We start from the raw sequence: 20,414 nt of genomic DNA, 5'->3' as shown, positions 1-20,414 counted from the left end.
CTGCAGATGTAGGTAGGCAGCCAGAAGACACGTGGAGCTTCACTCGAGACACGGTTTTACGGCAGGCAGTCAAACTCCTAAGACAACACTTTATGCAAAGCACGCAGCATCTCCAGTCCCACCGGTGGTATCTCGAGAGAACTAGGAAAGCTAAGAGTCTGCTTGCAAGGGGGGTGTTTTGTGTGTGTGTGTGTGTGTGTGTGTGTGTGTGTACAGAGGGAGGGGAAGAGGGAACAGGAGGGGGAAACGTCCTCTGCTTTGCTGAGACCAAGCTCTTCTGCAAACCTCCTTCCTTCTATCGCTGGCCGGCCTCCCGGATCCGGCAGGCCACCGCCGTGATGAGTGCTGCGCCCTTGCCGCTGCCGTCTTCCGACTGCAGGAAGGTCACTTCGCACTTGGGGGACAACTGCTTCACTGTTTCGTGCATGACAGTGGAGAAGCTGCAGGAAATAGATGGAAAAAGAAGAGGAGCTGATTTAAGCTGCCGGTGGTCGCAGGTGCCAGCCCCAAAGGGAACGAACCCTTCAGCCCCTATCTGCGTGGTCGCCTTCAACAGACTCCCAAACAGCGCTGCAGACTCAGAGAAATAAGGTCAACGGAGGAGCAGGACCCTTTTCAGAGAGAGCTGCAACGTAAGCTCAGCCACGCGTTAGGCATGAGAGCCCAAGTCTCCGTACTTCAGCCGGGTTCACGGTTGTCCTGGCGTACACCCGTTCTCCTTCCAGGACCAAATCTGGCACCCGCTCCAGACCCACCAGGTGGGGTTTGTCAGGGCCCTGAGAGCACTAATAAGCTTTAATGGTCCTGAGCAGCCTCACCTGGGGCCTCCACCAACCCCTCTGCCCATGGGCCCAGGAACCCCATTTAAGCTCGGCCCTGGGCCCTCACTCCCTGCCTGAGCTGTGTTGTCCTACAAGTAGTGGTTTCTAGTGTGCTTGTGCCTAACGATGGACCTTGTTGATCCTGACCTGAAAGCTGACTTTCTGGCTTGGCTTCAGACCTGGCTTATCACCATGGACCTGCCTGGCCAACACTGGACTTGCTCCTGGCCTGCGGATTGACTTCCCAGCTCGATCTTGGACCAGCCTCATCATTACAAGCTTGTCTGATGATCCGGGCTCTTGGCTGAACTCAATCACCAGCTCTGTCCTGCTCACCTCGCTCTGGGGTGGTGGGACAGGCCCTGCCTGGTGAGGCCCCTGCCCTGCTGGCTGTGTTATGCTCCTCGGCTCCCAGCTATCCATCCCTCAGGGAGCAGCCAGCCCTCGTGGCACCCTGGCAAAGTCTAGCTCGGTGAGCTTCTGGCACTGACAGCCCTTAAGTGCTCTCCTGTCCTCCCTGACTGCCCCAACCAGGCCCCCGGTCAGCACCCAGGCTGCCTGGCATGAGCGCATCCCCCCGGTCTCCTTGGAGGACAGCCCCTGGCCACCTGTATGAGGATGAGTGACTCACTGAGGGTGCAGCTTGTAGAGCGTGCCGTCCACGCCGACGGTGATCTTGAGGAAGTCCAGCCCACGGTTCTCCCGGATCTTGTCCACCACAGCTGCCATGCCGGCCCCGCAGAGCTGGGCTGCCCGCCGGGCCACCACCGTGCACACCTCCTTCACGGTGATGCTGTCGTCGCACGTGCTCTCCAGGCCGAGGTGCTGGAGGATGGAGCGCACCTGGAGCAGGGCCAGGCAGTCGCTGGGGAGGACACGAGGTAGAGGCAGCATTAGTGGATGGGGCAGCTTGGCTTTTGTCTCCCCCCCTTTCTTAGCTATGCCCTGCAGAGCCCACGGACTCGTGGCTTGGATAACACCAGGACCGCTGCGATTTTGCTGTCTTCCTCTGCACCACCCTGCATCATCCTGGCTCCAGAAGGAACCGAGCACTTGAGACTTCTCCCGCAAGCCCTGGGAACACGTTCCCCAAGCTCCCTCTCTGCTCCGGTCTGCAGCAGCAAGGCCAGAGTTGGTGCTCGCCCTGCCTGTTTGAGCTCACCTTTCTATCTGGGACAGAAACTTGGTCTCAAAGATCCCCCTGGTCTTCAGCCTCTCTGAGATGCGTCCCCGGAAGAGCAGCCCTCGCTTGGTAAAATCCATCAGGATGTTTCGGACGATCTCCCCCAAGTACATCCCGCTGATCATCTTCTCAAACCTAGAGAGGAGAGGACAGGGCTGAACATCAGGGCAGGAAAGGACACAGCAGCGTGTGGGATTCCTGGAGAAAATACAGCAGCGTGGTCCCCATCTTGCAGGTGGGGAGCGTGGCAGAGAGGGAAGACGGGAACCTCACACTGGTGCATTGCAGAGCTAGGCTGCCCTGCTGACACCGATGCTCCGCCAAGAAGTTGATGGGGAGCTCTGAGCTGCTCCCAGACACCCAGCCTCATCTCTGTTCGCCTCTTGCCCCAGGCACACCAGAGCGTTAGGGGTGGCTCTCGCAGCGGAGTCCCTTCCCAGCCCCGCAAAGCCACCACGCACCTTTGCTTCCCAGGGTTGAGAGACAGCTCATCCACCGCCAAGTCAAATTCTGTCTGCACGTCGTCCAAACACCCGTTGTCGCCAAACGCCCCCCACTCCATGTTCACGCACATCCTGCCCTCCTCCCCTTCCACCAGCTCCACGTTCCTCATCTCCTCCATGTAACAGGCGTTGCTGCCTGTGCCTGCCAAGAGAAGAGCGTCTTTCAACAGCGGACTTGGAGAAGCTGTCTGTGAGCTTTTATCTTACATCCTGAACAGCCAGAAGCCCTGTCCCAAAGGAAGAGGCACTGGAAAGGGATAAGATTGCCCTGTGCAGGTGGATTGGTGCCCACAGACAGGATGAGCAAGGGAACTCTGTAAGAAAGTTTGTTCTCACCAACTATGAGCCCAACTTCACAATACGGATCTTCGTACCCACAGGTCATCATGGTGCCGACCGTGTCATTTACAAGAGCGACCACATCCAGGTCGAATTCCTGCAGGGGGAAGGGTTTGCACGTGTTATTCCTGGAAGACAGCCTGCCGCATTACTATCTTCTCTAGTGATGGGAAAGGACCTGCCTGCTGGGTGTGGGAGTCCTCAAAACACACACGGACTACCCACAGCCCTGTGCATCTTTAGGTGGATACTACACACCTCAGATACCTCCAGCAAGGTAAGAACAGCCCTGCCAGAAGCAGCCCTCACAGCGAGAGCTTTGCGTGGTCTGCACCGAGGAAGAGGGCAATGGTATCTCCCTAACTTATAGGAGAGACAAGTCTGCTCCAGCCCTGGCCAGAAGCAGGCTCTTAGCTCCAGGGTCTGAAAATCCAACCTCTAGCAATGACTAAGGGCAGTTGTTTAAACTCAGACACTCATTAACCCTGTGCTCAGCCCATTAATTTGCTTTTACAGTCCAATTAAAGATCCCAAAGAGAGCCGGGATGTGGCAGCAAGCAGCCAGCTTCTCTCACAGCTCCACAGACATTCACCTCTCTCCTGTGAATTGCCTCCTTCAGCAGATTCACCACATCTTCTCCTTCACAGCCAGTGGCCTTGAAACCCTTTGTCCACTTCAGAAGAATCCCCTATTGTGGGGGAAAAAATGCGGTAAGCCATCCGGGCAGCTGGGCAGGAGGGGCAGTCCCCACGCCTCCACCAGCTTTTGGTGGGCGCTGCCAGCCCCGCAGAGGTCAGATTCTCACGGAGGCAGGTGCCTCGACTGGGCCTTCTCCAGAGCTTGGGAGATGCGCATTTGTTTTGATGCAGCAAAGGGGGCTTTGCAGAAGAACTGGTAGCCCCAAACCTTCACCTTCCCCCTCTGTTGGATCTGTCTGATCTGCCACACAGTCGTTAATGTGGGTACCTGGACTTTCCAGTGCGCTTTGGCTTTTCAGCCAGTCCTGGGTACCGGACATCCGTGATATGAGCCGGCTGGGTTGGGCTTACCTCATCCAGACTGTTCTGCTGGCAAGGGAAGGAGAAGGTGAATCCAAGCGGGAGCGATACGCCCTTCATTCCCATGTATTCCAGGAAGTCGGAGATGCAGTGGACGATGTGGTCGAAAAGCTGGGCGCACAAAGCCACAGAAGGCAGTTACAGTCACAGTGGAAAGTTCAATTTGGTTTTAACCTGCTTGATGTCCCAGGGACACCGATCCATTCCCAAGCCACCGGGGCTCTGAACAGACCAGGATGTCACTCAGCTGCACCGTATGAAGTGAGCAAACCCAAAACAGCTCCCTTTTGTGTCTCCCCCACTAACAGTGTGGTGATATCACTGTGATATCTCCATCTTGCAGGCCCCACACTGCACCCAGAAGCAATGGAGGGGCTGGCGGAGAGGGGAGAGCTTCACATGGGTGATCCTTCACAAGGTAGCCCCACAGCCCATCTGCCTCGACTCCTGCTAGAAAAACTCCTGTTCCCCAAGCACTGTTTGAAGTGGTTTGCAAAACTGTTTCAGTCAGCAAATGTGGCTCTGGAGAGGTCTCCGAGTGCCTGTGTTGTGGTTTGCTTATCTGGGAAATGGGGCTGATGTTTATCTGCCCTTGCGGAGAGCGTGGGATTCAGGGAGGTTCAATGATGTCCGGGAATAACAGTTTCTAACCTAAAACCAGTTTTGCACTTAGTAAAGCACATTTCAAATTCCAGCGCTGTGTACAGAACATCCCTGAGTGCTTTGCAAAGGCAGGAAAGCAACAGCGTCCTCCACGCTCCTCATTTTGTACCCCGGAAACCAAAGCAAGGCAAAACCAACTCCCAGGGCCCCAGCAGTGGCCCTCGGGGGTGGCTGCACTGCTTGCCACTTCTGCTTCCCCCCGCCCCAGGGAAGATGCTTTTCCCATCCAATCTCCAGCTGCTCATCCTTACCTCCTCTCCTGTCCCCTGCATGATCTCCAAAGGGATGGAGTAGATCTTGTTGTGCATCTCCACGCCACGTCTCATCCCGTTCCGCACACGTACCAGCAGCACACGGAAGTTTGTCCCTCCCAGGTCCAGGGCCAGGAAATCTCCTTTTTCTGAAACCCAAGAGAGAGTCATTAAGAGAGAGATTCCCCCAAAAGGGGCCTTGTGAGCGTGGCCCAAAGGCTGATCTGAATCCGCCCTCTTCCTGGGAGAACCAGAAAGCCAAGACGTGGCTGAGAACGGGGAACAGCAGGCACAGGTGAAAAGGCAGGAGGGCAATGTAGAGGTTGGCTCCCGCCTCAGGGAGACAGCAGGGTGTTAAGCCATGGAGGGGTGGACATTCAAGCCACGAGACAGAACGGGCAGTACAGCCCAAGGCGACAGTGTGAGAAACGTGCAGCGGTAAAAGCAAAGCTTGGTGTTAAGTCCAAACCACGGTGCCCTGGAAGCTCAGCTGCTTTTCGCAGTATCGTACCAGGAGGTTAAAAACCTTGTGCCGTTCACACCATAAGGAGGGAAGTGACCATGACAAAAGTCCCAGCCTTTCCCTAAAAGGCAGAGATGCTGGGAGCTGAGATGCTCGCTTTCTGCCCTACGCACCAGGTATGTGGTACCTCACCTGTCCCGTCTGGAGTTGAGCACACGTAGGTGGGCAGCATTTTCACCGTGGCCTCTGCATGTGTCTCCTTGCCCAGCCCCTTCTCTATCTCCAGCCTCATCCTTTGCTTCACCTCCAGGAGCTGCTCGTGGCTTAGTTTGAGGGCTTCCAAAGTCTTCTGCCGTGCCTTGTGCTGGGCGGCCAGCCTGTAGGCCACGGCCGTCACCATGGCTGCCCCTTTGCCGCTCCCGTCTTCCGACCTCGCGAACCGGATGTCGCAGTCCGGCAGCAGCTTCCGCACTGTCTTATGGAGGCGCCGGGCAAAGCTACGTGGGAGGAGGAAGAAGAGGACTTGAGCATGCCACCGTGGGGCATGTGAATCTCTGGGAGTACAAATCCCTTCGGCATCCAAACGGAGGGGCCCTGGGGATATTCAGAGACCCTTGGCTCGCGCCAAGCTCGTATTCACTGCTGGCAGGACCAGATTTGCACGCTTTCTCTCTCACCCTGCAGCCAGACCCCCTTTTTCTCCCCCTTGGCCTTGGCCACACTCACGGACTTACTGAGGGTGCTTCTTGTAGACGGTGCCATCCACCCCGACGGTGGACCGCAGCCGGTCCAGCCCCTTGTTCTCCTTAATGCGTCGCAACACGGCTGCCAGGGTGGCCCCGCACAGGCTGGCCGAGCGGGTGGAGACGATCTGGCAGATGCGGTGGGTGGCCATACAGTCTTCATGAGATGGCTCCAAGCCCAGTTTGGTGAGGATCTCATGGGCTTTTTGCAGCCCTTCTTTCTCCCTACAGATCAAAGAAGAAAAGGGATTTGTGCCTGACAATACCACTTTTGTGATCTGAAGTGTTTCTGTTTGCCCAGTGGATAGCTCTGTCCTGTTCCGGCAGCACAGACAGCAGGAGTCGGGCTGGGACCCCAAAAAAAACATCTGGATCCTACTCACTTCTCAATAGCAGAGACGTATCTGGTCTCGAAGTGGCCAGTAGTGAGCAGATCTGACGAGAGCCTCCCGTTAAACAAGAGCCCTTCCTTAGTCATCTTCACCAGGATGAGTCTGACCAGCTCTCCCATGTACATGCCACTGATCATCTTCTCAAACCTGCCAAGGTAAGCACAAGATGCACTTGCTTGGCTCCGTGTGCACCGTGAGCTGGCCACCAATGGCAGGGGCAGGTTTCTAGTACATAAGTGTGTGAATATCAGATCATGCCCCCAAAAGAGGGCAGACGCTTGTACCATCTACAGAAGTTAGTCAAATCAATGACACGCCCGTACCTCTGCAAGAACAGAGCTCCCCATGGCCAGGTCTGTGTTAAAAACCCTTTGCTATAGTGACAAAGCGGCCTTCCAGGCACAGATAAAACCTAGGTGTTCTTTTTCCAGGGTAGTTTATTCTGTAGAGAGTCATTCTGAAAGGATAATTTACAACTACCTGCGGGGTGTCTTTCAGTTCAGGGGTCTGCCCCAAATCCCACCCATGCTGCCAGAAGCCAGCTATGAAGATACCCACACCACGTAGGAAATGGGAAGTCTGTAAGACTCGGGCGTGAACATTAGGTGGTGGTGTTTGCCCTTGCTTGCAGATTATTTCATGGGAAGGGGAAAGAAACACATTGACATGAACACATTATCCCAAGGGAGCGGACATGGGGAGGTTCGGTTGGATGCACCAACCCGAACTGGTGATGCAGTCCCTATTTGCGCTGGTGTAGCCAGCACCCTGGAGGACACTGTGACCTAGTTAACTAGGATGACCTCTTCGGTCCCATTAGCGCCAGCACAATGGGAGGACAGAAAACGCAGAGCTAACCCCAAGTCTGAGCTGAAGCCAGGAATGTGCTTACAATTGTTTGCCAGGGTTGAGCGAGCCCATGTCTATCTCACGGTCAAACTCGGTCCTGATGTCGTTTAGCACGCCGTCGTCGCCGAAGGCCCCCCACTCCATGTTGATGCACATCCGGCCTTCGTCCCCTTCCACCAGGTCAATGTGTCTCATCTCCTCCATGTAACAGGCGTTGGTACCGGTACCTGCACCAAGCACAGAGGCTCCATCACTTCGGGCAGGTGAGAAAGCATGACGCGTTTCCCTTTTTCTCCATAATTAGAAATAGCGCAAATGCAACATATAAAACAATTTGGCAGCTGGTTTGAGCATCTGACTCGCACCATAGTCTGAAGTATTTTGCAGCATGTTTGAGCTGACAATACATGTTTCCTCTGAAGGCCCTTCAGAGATGAAACCCTTAAAACAAAAGGGTGGCTCCTAAAGCAAAACCATGTGTTGCAACTCACTGCTGTGAGTTAAAAATCTTTCACTAAGTAAATACCTAGTCCCAGGCCTGAGCTTCTGCTTGGCTCAGATTGAAGAAAGCAAACCTCAGGCAACGTTGTTTAAAGCTGCAATCACCTTTCTCCTCCAAAGACCTTAAAACCTGCAAGAAACCTGATCTCCTTCCGGAGTGCACAAACAATGCTGCCAGTCAAGGTGGACCCAGATCCGCCCTCGCCCAGCCCTGCCGCAGCTCACCAACAATGAGGCCAATTTCACAGTTATGGTCGTCATAACCGCAGGTCATCATGGTCCCGACCGTGTCGTTCACCACAGCAACGATGTCTATGTCAAAGTCCTGAAATGGTGGAGAGGAGAGAAAGCAAGTTAGTGCGGTCAAAACCACCTGAACTATCTCCGTTCTGATGGGGCAGCCAAGGTGTGGAGATGTATGCGTTGTGTCCCTAGGGTCCCCATCCCATCTCCTTGGCAGGTGAACGCCTGCGGAAGTTCTTACCCCTCGTTTCTTGATGGATCTGCGCAGCATTGAGACCACGTCTTTCCCCTCCACGCCGCTGCATTTGAACCCCTTCGTCCACGTTACGAGGATGCTCTATGGAGAAACAGCGAGAATGAGCGCTCAGAGAGCGGAGCCGCCAAGCACGCGTCTCAAAGGCTTCCCTCTCCCGACTCCACCGGCCAGGTCTACTTCTCCGCTACAGGGCAAGGGCTGCGTGGACCCACCGCACGCAGTTGTTAGAGCAGCAAGGATTTCTGTGCCTGAGTACGGCCAAAGTTTCAGGCCGCAGGACTCACTTGAATTTGAAGTCTCTGACCAAAAGCCCTGAAACCCCATGTGCTCGGGTGCTTTAGCAACGGCGGATCAAATGTCCGCCCCAGCTTACAGATGGGGAAACCGAGGCATGGAGACGAGTGAGTTGGACAAGGTCCCCTGGGGGCAAATGCCTCCTCCCCCTGGCTTTTTAACAGCCCTCGCCACCGCGACAAGGAGAGCGGCCGTCTTCTTCCTCATGGCTTTTGCTGAAAGCCGGAGCGGGACTTGCCGCATCCCCAGCGCGAGCTGCTGCCGCAGTGTTTCTGCACGGCGAGGACGTGCTGAACTGCCAGAGCGACATGGAGACCAGAAAGCCGGGGTGACGCGAGGGCGAGGAAGGCGACTGCCTCCGAGAGTGAGAGGCAGCCGAGCCCCGGCGTGGCGAGACGCTCCGCTGCCCCGCGCGTGACGAGCGGAAGAGGGCCACGTGCCTCCGCCGGGCTCCGCTTCCCGAGCCGTCCCCTCTCCCGGTGGAGACGCTGAGCGGAGCTGACAGCCCATCGCCGTGCCCCCGCACCGCATCACGAGCGCTGAGCCGCGCCGGCCCCGGGCGACCTGCTCTCCCTGCTGCTGTTGCCTCCTCCCTTCACCCAGAGCCGGCGGAAGCAGCCGCTTCCCACGAGGGCATCCGTGCGGCACGCTCAGCATCGCCTCCCGGTCCCCCGCACGCCCCGGCAAGCCATCCTGCCCTCCTGCCGGCTTGCGGCCCCGAAGCACGAGCACCAGCGAGGCTGCTTAAAGCACAGAGTCTCTGCGGGGGACCCGCTGCCCCGGCACAGAGCTCACCCCCCAAGGCCGTCAGAAATCCCCCCCCCCCCCCCGGCTCGGCCGCAGCCCTCGCGAGGAGCAGAGACCTTCACTCACCTCGTCCAGCTTGGTCTGCCGACACGGGAAGGAGAAGGTGAACCCCAGGGGCAGCTTCTCGTCTTTGATGTTCAGCTTGTCCATGAAGTTGGCCAGGCACTCGGCAATGTGGTCGAAGAGCTGGAAGACACCCAGTCCTGCTACAGCCCTGCGTCCCGCAGCAGAGCCATCCTACGTGGAGGAAGAGTGGGGATGAGGAGGGAAGGGGGGGGGGAGAGCGGTCAAACCCACCTGCACGCCGCTGCCTCGCATGAGCTCCTCGGGGATGGCGTAAATCTGATTCTCCATCTCCACCTGCTGCAGCCCGTTGTCAGACACCCGCACTCGCAGCACGCGGAAGTTGGTGCCGCCGAGATCCAAGGCCAGGAAGTCTCCGTTCTCTGCAGAAGCCAGGACAAGGACAAGGATTTGGCTAAGCAGGTCCCTTGCCCTGGCATTTGCGCACACGCGGGATCACCCTGGGCCTGTGGACCAGCCCAGCACCAACCAGCTGCCCCACAAACCCATGGGGAAGGTCCGACTCGGACCCCAGAGAGGAGGCAAGGCGGTGGATGTGTCTCCTGCCCCCCCTCGAGATGTTGAAGCTCGCTGTTGCAACACAACATATTTCCCTTCCCGCTGAGAGAATTTGGCCAAGCTTTTGATATGGAAAAAAGCATCAAGGCAGCTCCCAGGACTCTCGCACGCCTCTGGAAGAGAGAGGCGGTTTCTGAGGAGCTTCCCACCCCAGCCGACGCGGGAAAGCGTCCTGGGTCATGGCCCAGGAATCCCGCGCATTCCTGCCGTGTGATCTCACCCTGCCCCGGGAGCTGCTGTGTTCAGGGCAAGGCTTCGGGGGTAAGGAGGAAAGCGGAGGGCGAGGAATTGGGAAAGACCCTGGCGAGCGGGGACTCGTTGCACGTGGCTTGGAGAGTGCCAAGGTGAACCGGGCTGTTTGGGCTGTCCGAGACCTCCCGGCCAAGCCCACCAGCTTCGGAGCACTGTTTTTTTTAATTTTACCCGGCACCAGGGCAGCCCGTTGATGAGTTTAGGATTAACTGGGACCCGGGATGTGGGAAAAGCACCACGCTAGCTGTTTTCACCGCCTCGCCGCCAGGGCAGAGGGCCGGGGGAAAGCCCTCTCTCAGCAGTGCGCGATTTCTGAATGCATCCCGTGTGCGGCGCTGGCTCCCCCCGGCAGCTCGCGGCGCCCGGGGCCGCATTGCGCCCGGCGGCACCGGTACAAAGGGGCTACAGCCGAAACAAAAACGTGCCGGTTATTAGTATTCAACCGACAGGGGCCGGCCAGCGTCTCCGGTGACTTCAGCAGAAAAGCCAGCTCCCAGCCAAGTCTGCAGGGCGTCCATCCACGCTCACGGCATCCCTGGGGCCGACGCGAGGGAGCTGGAGGCGGGGGCCAACCCCAAGTGCAGTCTGAGGGTAGGTTTACGGAGTCCCTCTGATCCCCGCAATTGTCCGCCCCAGAACCGCAAAACCCTCTGCACGGGCTGCAAGGCTCTGGCCACCGTCCCGCTCAAGGTCACGCTTGACCTCTGGAGCAACGCAAACGCACCCCGTGCGGGCCGTTAACCCAGACCCGCGGAGCACTCGAAACCTGGACCTCAACAGCCACTTTGATGGTATCCGTCCATAGACACATGGACTTGCAAGCCACCTGCAGAAGATGTCCCTCCAGCTGGCAGGAGCCGACGAAACGCCAGCTACGAGCAGCCCCGGAGAGAGGCCGTGCGCCGAGCGGCGACAGCTGCAGCCGGAGGGGGGGACTCCCCGGCTGGTTCGGCTTTGGGGGAGGAAGAGGAAGCAGCAGCTCTGCTGGGAAATCACAAGACCAAAGCCACGTGGGCTACGCCATGAGCAATATCTGCAAATGTCACATCTGGGTGCTGCCTTAGATTAGGGCTTCCTTTGCGCGGGTGATAAGTTACGGGCCCCAACGCTGAGCTCACAAACCAAACAGAGAAGGCAAACAGGGAGCTCCGCTCCAAGGGGCTGTTTGCTCTTGGCAGAGCACTTGAAGGTGTGTGTTTAAGTCCCTTTGCCAATGCTCAAGCTTGCCGGGAAAAAGCCCTTGCGTGGTTGGCGCAACAGGCAGGGACTTCTGCGCGCTTTGGGTCGTGGTCTTTGCCAGGCTGCGGCCGGAAGAAGTGTCTTGCCCAAGGTCACGTCCGGGGACGCCGGGGTTTGGTAACCCCAGCTCCTTCCCCGACCTTCGCCGCCGACCTCGGGGTTTCCAGCCTGTGCTGCTGCCGGGAACAGTCAGTCAAGCCGGCTTCGAAAAATAAGAGGGAAAGAGGAAAGCTGGAGCAGTCCAGAGGCTGGCCCGCACGGGAACGCGGGACGAGGCGGAGGTGCCTGCGGCTCTGCGTGCTGGTTTCGCAGCAGCACAGGAGCAGGGATTAACCTGGCAGCGTCTTTCAGCCAGAATCGGGGCCAGGGGGCAGCAGCTCCCGCCGACCGCAGCGGGATAACGCCAGGCCAGATCCCTGGACAGTAATTCCCAGCGGGTTTCCTTGCTATCGGGTACTTCAAATTGCTGGGCGAGGGGTGCTGTGCAGCACCTCCAGGAAGGCAGGCATAAAGCACCTTCTGCATTTCAAGGGCTTTGACCACCTAATTCCCGGAGGGTCTTCTGCCAGAGACGTTAGGAGGGCGAGGGGAGGCTGCAGCGCGGGGCCGCGGCTGGGTTTGGCGTCCGCCCTCCGGCGCAGCCTGCCCCGAGACGCTGCAGACGTGACCTTGCCCTTAGGTAAGCGGATCCCGGGGAGACTGCGCACGAGGACGGGCATCAGCCGGCGTAATCCTGCAGCACAGGCGGTTCGCCCTAGCGGCGGATCCGGGCGGAGTGAGGGCGGTGATGCGCCGCAGCGGGAGTGCGCCGAGCCCCAAAACCGGCGCCGTCCTCTGCTGGGATGCAGGGAGCCCGGCAGGGATAACGTGCTCGCGGGACAGGGGTGCTAACGTCCACCCCGGTGGCAGCAGCACCGCGCGCTGGCCGGCGGTCAGACTTTGGCCAGAACCACAAAAAAAAGGAAGCGAGGAGGCTGCACCCCTCAGACTTTACCCGCGGCCTTGAGCCTTTTCCGAGCAACTGTCACACCGTCTCTCGGTAAAGCGACGTGCCGAGGCGGCTGGCACCGAGCCACCCGCGTGGGCTGGCGCCAGCTCACCCCGCCGTCCTGCATCGGCTTCCGCCGGCCCCCTCCAAAACCCGGGAGCCGAGGCCACGACGCCTCTCCTGGCCCCGATCCACCCGGAGCCGCCCGGGGAAACACGACTGGCGGCTCTGCACGACTTGCTCAAAACCCTCCAAATTTCCAGCCCTGGCGAAACGCTTCCCCTTCCGCCCTGCCTCGTCGCCCCGCGACCCCAGCCGGCGTCTGGAGCAAAATCCCAGCCGGGGCTGGGCGCCCCGTCCTGGCACCGGAGAGGCTGCAATACGGGAAGCCCCGGGCGGCTCTCGCAACGGCGGCGGGCGATTGCACGCTCTGCCCAGCGCCGGCGGCGCGCTGCGGCGCTTCGCCCCCGCCTCGCCGGGCAGGCGGGTGACGCAGGGGCACGCAGCGGGCCAGCGCGCCGCGCCGCGCCGCTCCCCTCACCTTTGGCTGCGATTGTTCACGCGCCCGGGGGCAGAGCCCAGGCTGGGCCTGTAATTAAAATATTCTCAAATATTTGAAGAGATCTAAATCTCCGTCCCGGGGCCGGCAGCCAGCCAGCTCCGGCCGTTCTCGGCAGCGCCGTGGCCCGGCACGGCGGCAGCGGGCAGGTCCCAACGTCGGGGCCGGCGGCTCCCCGCGGGCCTGGGAGCCGCAGCGCACCCGGATTTCACGGAGAGGCCGCTCCGGTGTTTAAGGCAGCCGGAGAAGGGAGAGGAAAGTCCAGGCAGCCCCCGTTGCTCCCCGCGAAGGGACGGAGCAGCCCAGGCGGGAAGGGGTCCGCGGGAAGGGAGCTCCCTCCGCGGCAACGCCAGCCCTGTTTCGGGGGTCCCCGTCGGTACCTGTCCCGTCCGGGGTGGACCTCACGAAGGTGGGCAGCATTTTCACCGAGGCGGTGGGGTTGGTGTCCGCTCCCAGACCCTTCTCCATCTCCTTCCGGAAGCGCTGGGACACCTCCTGCAGGGTCTCCTCAGACAGCCGCATGTGGTAGAGGTATTTGTCGACCTGGAAGGGGCAGAAAAGCCAAAGGTCAGCGGGAGGGTTGGGACACGGGCACAACCACCGCGACGCATGGAGGGCAGCGCTCGGAGCAAAAGCAGGCGGGTGCCACCTCCGAGGTAACGAGGTCAGCGGGACACTGGCCCAACGGGTCACCTCTTCCGCCGTATCGCTCCGCAGCATCCCGGCGTGGACGGGGAAAAAGCCAAACCCCGCGGAAGTCCCGACGCTCCGCAGCATCCTCGCCGCTTATTCACCCGCAGGCGCCCAAACACGTTGCGACAGCGGGAGGATCCAAACTCGGCAACCTTCGCTGCCCGCGCCGTGAGTCACGGGCTCGGCGGCGGAGGCAGCGGCAGCATCACCGGGCTGCGGCGCGGCGCCAACGGGCCCCGACCTCGGCCCGCCGGACCCCATCCTACGCGGAGGATGCTCGCGGGGAAGCCGCTGCCCTTTCGTTTATTCCCTGCCGGGATCACCCTCGCGCGGGTTCCCGGGCCGAGAGCTCCCCAAACCCCCGGTAGAGCGAACAACGCTCGGTTGTTGTGACACGAGTGGCTCCCGCGGCGTGGAAAGGGAAGAAATCCCAGAAATCATTGACACGCTGAGGCTGGAGAGATCCCCCCACAGATGCGCGTTCCCCTTGAGCCGCACGGGAAAACTCATCCCCGAAGCATCCCCGTGCGCGTTCCTGGAGCCGCTCCTGAGCGGAGAGCATTTCTGGACTGGGCAGGGAAGGGAAACGGAGAGGCGGACGGACTGCCAGCTCCCAAGCTGTGCCCCATTTCAATTAACTTCACTTAAAATTAATTAAAGGGCAGCTGCGAGCCCTGCAAAGCCAGAGGAAAACCCCACCCAGTTAGCTCACCTGGCTGTAGGCACGTAACATAAGGTCATCGGAAATCGAGCGTGACTGTTTTTTATTTAATAGGGCTACGCTCCAGTCGGAAATGGGCATTTTGCGGGCTGCTAATAGCTGTCTGACTGAGGAGTGACCTTGTTTGCGGACGTGCCCTTCGGGACCCCGGGGCTGAACCGAAGAGGCCTCGTCTCGAGCCCTGCCGCGCTTCTGTCCGTCTGCTTTTCGGGCTCCGGGATGCTTTGGCGCGACCTTGCTCCCAGCTCTCCTGCCCGTTTTGGAGCCAAAGCCCCAGCTGAAGTTGCCTCACTTGCTGCGGTGAGGTCAGAGGGTGGAAACGCAGCTTAGCCTGGCCCTGCGCTGCACGAGGACAACGTGTCTTCCCGGAGGAACAGCATCCTTGCCGTGGAGATGGGAAACCCTTCTCCCGACCTCCTCCTCCCCCTCCTCCCTGGTGGCTTCTGGCTGAGATGTGACCCACCTCCCCAAAAGAGCTTTCCCTCTGCTTGAACCGCAGGGGAGCACGAGCGAGCCGGGGCCGACGGAGCAGGGAGCCGCGGCCCAGGAGCAGCCCGGCAGGGAACCGGGAAGTTGCTCCGCGCGCGGCTTGTTTGCCAGACCCTCCTCGCCCAGCGGAGGAGCAGGAAGTCAAACAGGGCCCCGCTCGCCCTCCTGTTTGCTTTCGCTCGCTGCAAATTGCCGCCCACGTGGCCAGGCTACGGTCACGGCGCTGGGGAAGGCGTGCGCGGCGCCGGCTCGCCGCCGCCCTCGTCCCGGAGCTCGCCCGGCACCGCTGCCCTCCCGCTTCCCCCGCGCCGGGAATAAGCAGCCGCGCCACAAGCAGGGTGACCTTCTCCTAATTCCGCAAAGCCCTTTAAAACCTGGATCATCTTCTCCCGCGAGCGCAGACGCCGGCCCATTTCCCGGCTAGGGCAGGTCAGCGTGTCCGTCCCGCTGCCCCAGCACGAGCCCCCGCGCGGCACTGGCGCAAAAATTCCCCGGGAAAGTCCCCCGGACCCACGCGGGAGGCAGCCGGGGCCTCTTTCACGGCCAGGTCTTGGCCAGCTGGTGGCCCCGAATTAACCCAGCCAAATTAACCCAGTTACCGCGTGCGCCTCGGTACGCTGCCGTGAAGCATCCTCCCAAAAAGGGTTTTGCAATCCTGGATGCCCAGGGATCAGGTCAGAGAAGGGAATGAGTCTGCGGCTACGAAGCACGAGCATCTTTCAAGGGAAAGAACCTTCTCAGTCGTTCAACCTTTTAAGATCAATTTTGAAGAAATAGAGTTACTAGACTAGAATCCAGAACGGGGCATTTTAGTCACAGTGGGAGAATTGCGGAAATTAATAGCGTTTCCCCGAGGAAATCCCAACTGAAGGGAAGAGAGCAGGGAGAACAAACTGAAGCTGGCAGGTGCTGCTGCTGCTTGGAGCGGAGACAGGTCACACGCAGGGTCGGGTCTTCCCTGCTGGTCGGAGCCCCGCTGCGAGCAGGGAGCAGCCGAGTTCAGGGGACCCGGAGGAGAGCAGGAGGAGAGCCGGGACCGCAGCCGGAGCAGCTGCAACCGGTTGGATGCAACGTCCGATTCGAACGAAAACGGGGCGAATCGTTCTTTTCTCAGGACGTGGGATGCCCCGCAGCGCCGGGGCGTCTCCGGGGGCCGGGCTGGTCCCCCCCGCGGAGCGCCGGCTGCCGGGGGATTGCCCGCTATCGCGCCCTGCAGCCGCAGTGCCACCCCGGGGCAAGGTCCACGCGGCGGCGCGGGGAGCCGGCGAGTTACCCGGCTTTCGCCATCGGCTGCGGGCAACGCGGCACGGCGCGGGGCACGAAGCGGCGGGGCGGACCCGGGGCAGGGCGCCGGAGGGGGCTGCAAGGCAGCTCGGCCTCCCCGAAGGGCCGGTTGGCTTTCGCCCCCCTGCACCGCTCTGCCGCGCCGCTAAGATTTGCAAGGCTGCTGCAAGGAAGGAGGAAAAGCCCCAGTTTCAGATTTGGTTCTGGATAACGTTTGACCTGCCTGGAGGAGCGGGGTGAGGAACGGTGGTCACGGCTCGGGTACCGGCCCCATGGTGCAGCCGGGTGAAGCTCTTTCGCCTGAAGATTTCTCTCGATTCCCATGAAGTTGCCGCCACCTCGGGCCCTAGAGACCCCGAGGGTTTGGCGGTGCAAGCACACAAGCACGTGAATAACCTCCCTCAAACTCAGTGCAGCCACCCAGGTGAGAGAAAGAGTTAATTCCTCGGCTTATGCATCTGCAAAACCGGCCCCGTCCGGGCAGCTGCTCGTGGGGATGAAAAACGTCCCGAATATTGACCTTCCTGCCGAATCGGCCAGGGTGCGGGAGCGGAGGCGAGCGGAGGCCTTTCCGCCCGCGCTCGCGCCGGGGACCCCCTGCCCCGCCACGCCGCGGGGAACCGGCGCGCGACTGCTCTGCACGCGGTGAATTACAGTGTGATAACGGCTTCCGGCGAGGCACAACCGCTTCCTGCGCAACAGCCGCCGGCGCAGCGGGGAAGGGCGCAGGGCTGCTCATTCCCATGCAAAAGGCCTCGGCCACACGCTCGCGGCTGGGTCGCGCTGCGCTCCGGCCGGGGAAGCCGTCCGCCTTTGGCTGTTCGGTCGGCGTTTTGCTTCCCAGAGCGGCGTTTCGGGCAGGAACCGAACTCGGAGCAAACTTTTCAAGCCCTGTCGCATCTTCCCCGTGCGGTTTTTGAGCCGGACGTACCGCTTTGGGAAGCGTTTTGGCGGAGAGGGCAGCAGTGCAAGAGGCTAGCTGCTTTCTGGGGAGGGTTTTCCTCCCTTTTGGCACCAGAGCGTGCAGACTCGCTCTGCGTGAGAAAACTAGAGATAGGTTCAAGCTGCGAGTTTGGAGCAGGCTTTGACACAGAGATCCGCAGCGTTTCCGAGCGCTCCCGAGCTGCCAGGACGCGCGGTCGAACCTCTCTCTAGGGCAACCCCTTCCTGAATTATTTTCCGAGCGCGTCGCCGAGCCGTGCCGATACCCAGCAGGGTCCGGCTCGGCACGGGGAGCCCTCGCCCGGCCCACGGCCCCGGCTGCTCCCGAAATCCAACGCCGCGTGACCGCCGAGCCCCTGCTGACACACGCCCCGAGCAATGCCGAGCCGGGCCAGGCCGGCGTGAGTCAGGCGCTTTCCTGCTCGGCCGGTTCCCGGCAAAGCCGGCCGGCGGGGGCCGGGCCCCCATTACTCAGCGGTCACGGCGCGGCGCGTCAGCTGCCCGCGGCCCGGCCCCGGCCCCGGCGCGACCCGCTGCCGGCTCCGAGCGCGTGAGCCGCGGCTGCCCGGCGCCTCCCGGCCCACCGCCGACCTTGCCGGGCTCGAGCGGAGCCGCGAGCCGGTTTCCAGGAACCCGCGAACCCGCCGCCCCTCCCACGGCCGCGGCCGCAGCCGGCACGAGCCGGCCGGGGAAAAAACGCCCTCGCGGAAATCAACCCCCCGGCGTGACAAAATTAACCCCCTAGGAACAGGCCGGAGCGAAACCGTGCGGCCAGCCGGGGCCTGGGAACGCCGCAAATGTGGGAAAATTAACCCCATCTCCCGTTTTGCCTCCTTTCTAAGGAAAAGTCGCGGTGAGGAATGAAGGCCACTGGCCCAGCAGCTTGACACTGAGTCACCGAACACTCATCGCCTCCCTGTGCCCCGGCTGCGGCCGGGAGCCCCGGCACATCCGAAGGGAACGTGCCGCGGCCGCTCACAGCCCGGGATCGCAGCGGACGCTGCTGACACTAATCACAGTTTGCACAACGCCAGCGACCCGGAGAAGTTCTCACTTTGGGTCGCTTCCCGGCCGGGCGAGCCGACCCGCCGCCATCCCTCCGGTTCGGCAGCCGAGCCGAGCGCCGGAGCCCCGGACAAAGCTGCCTCCGTGACCAGGCTTCTCCCGAATGGGAACAAAAGTCCCGTTTTGGGGCTTTTTTGAAGTCCTTTGTCCTGACGCGGAAACGAACCACGGCTCCTGCAAAGGGCGTTTTCTTCCCAAGGGACAGATCTATGGCCAAGACCCTTTTCTGCCCGATTCAGAGCAAAAAAAAAGAAAGAAACGCACGACTCAAACACATGCTAGCTGCCCGAAAATCTCTCCCTGAATGGAGTATGCTTGAAACCCCGGGGAAAGCCTTTGCTTTTGATGAGGTTGGCACCGTCAGAGAGAGAAAAATCACCGCTTTCCAAGAACCTGCCGCTCCTGCCTTTCCCCGCAGAGGCGGCTGCCGCCTGCTTGGGAAGCTTTGCGAGCAGGGATAATTTTTGCAGCCCCGGGGGAAGCACCCGGCTCTCTAACGCGGGACCGTGCGGCCGCTCGCCCCGGCACCAGGGGCAACGGCACATTTTCCTTCGCAGGAGGCTTTGCGGGAGCCCGTTTAAAAATAACCGAGAGCGGCGGAGGCGGCTGCCGGGGGCCGGGACGGCCACAGCGGCTCGCGGGCCAGCCGGAGCGAGGCCCAGCCCCAGCTGGATGCTTTTTCCCCCCATCTCCACAATAAACTTTGTTTGGGTTTGGAGCAGGGAGGAGAAGCGAGCGGCTGCTGAGCGTGGCACAGCGCGTTCCCGTGCCGCATCCAAGTCGAACGCCTCGGACAAAAGCTCCCCGTCCCTTATTGCCAGCCCCGATAAGGACCCGGCGAGCTGCCCGGCTCCTCAAAAGCAGAAGCGGGGTCCGTGCGCGTGGCCCGTTTCCGACGGCGGCTTACACAAGACCTTGCCGCGGCTTTCGCCCTTGTGCAACACCGGGACGCTGGCTGCAAGCGGGCACAGGGAGAAGCTGAGCCTCTGCTTCCCCACGGACCGGCTCCAGTCCCGGAGTTATTTCTGCTCCTTTCTGTTTTGTCTATCTCTTGTTTTACTTCCTACTTATCGCGGCCAGCGGGCCGCCGCCAGCGTGGCAAGCTTGCTCGCTCGCGGTCGCCGGCACGGCGTCTTCCTGTGCGCGAGGCGATGGAGCGGGCCGGGCGGCGCCGGGGCTGCGCAGCGGCGCGCTTTGCTTCGGCTTCCTTTACGGAGAGGTTTTGCGGCGGTTGCGAGCCGCCGGCAGTGACGGGGTAACGCAGCGGCCGCGCGGCCTCGTGACCCGCCGCAGGTGGGTCCCTCTGCGCCCGGCTTCCCGGGCAGGGCTCCGGCCCGCCGGCGCTCGCCGGAGGGCCCGGAGAGGAGTTTTATCCTCCGCAGAGTCTCCCAGGCAGCACTTTCCCAGAAATCATTTATTTAGCCATTGTTGGGAGATTAATCGCCTGCCCTGTCCAAACAAAGAGCGGATGCTTTCAGCGAGGCACGTAAGGACACCAGCGCTTGCATTTTTCCACTGCCTGAAATCTAAACGCTGAACTACTGGTGACAAACAGGCAGCGCGTCGCAACGGGACACTTTTACTCGCGTTTTCCACCCAAGAACAGCCGGAACACACAGATTAAAAAAAAAGGCAAAAAAAAGGCACCAAGACGCTTTTTGTTGCAGTCGGCGCTGGAGAGAGCCAACGTCGGGAGGCAGCTCAGGAAGGGGAAGAGCCTCGCGACGCCCCGGGGCCCCGTCCCCCGTCTCAGGCAGTGAGTCTGGGCTCACTTCCCTCTATCCCATCCGGCTCCGAGCAGCATGCCGCGTCAGCTCCCAACGCTCGCAGCGCCGGAGCAGGGTGACGGGAGCAGGCAGCTGGGCATGGGAGCAGCCAAGGAGACCGGAGGTGCCCGCGGCACCGCCGTGACCCGGGATAACCTGGGATAACCCGTGACAAGCCGGATGGGGCGGACGCCGCGCCGAGCACCCATCGCGCTGCCCGCTGGCAGCGGGGGCTCACCGGGCACGGGGGCTCAGCCCCTCACCGTGGCCTCTGGGCAAGCCAGCCGGCGACACTTCCGTGGGTGCCGGTGGCCGCATTGCGGGCGCGGACGGGCCGCGGCGGCGGATGCTGTGCGGCGGCGCCACGTGCACCCCCCGTGCAGCCCCCGCGCAGCCCCCCCCGGCCC

At 61.0% G+C, this 20,414-nt stretch overlaps 1 protein-coding gene across 6 annotated transcripts; it reads right to left on the bottom strand.

Annotated features, from left to right (window-relative positions):
• Window positions 1-199: 199 nt before the first annotated feature.
• On the bottom strand, window positions 200-19,218 carry LOC112973663 (hexokinase-2). 6 transcript variants are annotated; one of them, XM_026081806.1, is made up of 19 exons: window positions 16,458-16,812; window positions 15,550-15,700; window positions 13,428-13,590; window positions 9,665-9,813; window positions 9,434-9,553; window positions 8,252-8,347; window positions 7,993-8,092; window positions 7,310-7,493; window positions 6,409-6,564; window positions 6,017-6,250; window positions 5,475-5,779; window positions 4,820-4,968; window positions 3,897-4,016; window positions 3,440-3,535; window positions 2,844-2,943; window positions 2,466-2,649; window positions 1,984-2,139; window positions 1,453-1,686; window positions 200-440 (listed from the first exon to the last, which is right to left on the bottom strand). In XM_026081806.1, the coding sequence occupies exons 2-19, from the start codon at window positions 15,664-15,666 to the stop codon at window positions 296-298; spliced, it is 2,808 nt and encodes a 935-aa protein (XP_025937591.1). In that variant the 5' UTR covers window positions 15,667-15,700; window positions 16,458-16,812; the 3' UTR covers window positions 200-295. The 6 variants fall into 6 exon arrangements, with proteins under 6 accessions (XP_025937591.1, XP_025937592.1, XP_025937593.1 ...); XM_026081807.1 differs by lacking the exons at window positions 15,550-15,700; window positions 16,458-16,812 and adding an exon at window positions 19,149-19,218; XM_026081808.1 differs by lacking the exons at window positions 15,550-15,700; window positions 16,458-16,812 and adding an exon at window positions 19,156-19,203.
• Between the last annotated feature and the right edge of the window lie 1,196 nt (window positions 19,219-20,414).

Source organism: Apteryx rowi, unplaced genomic scaffold, assembly GCF_003343035.1.
Source record: "Apteryx rowi isolate R43461 unplaced genomic scaffold, aptRow1 scaffold_56, whole genome shotgun sequence".
Lineage (NCBI taxonomy): Eukaryota > Metazoa > Chordata > Aves > Apterygiformes > Apterygidae > Apteryx > Apteryx rowi.
This window is presented reverse-complemented; position numbering and strand designations above follow the sequence as displayed.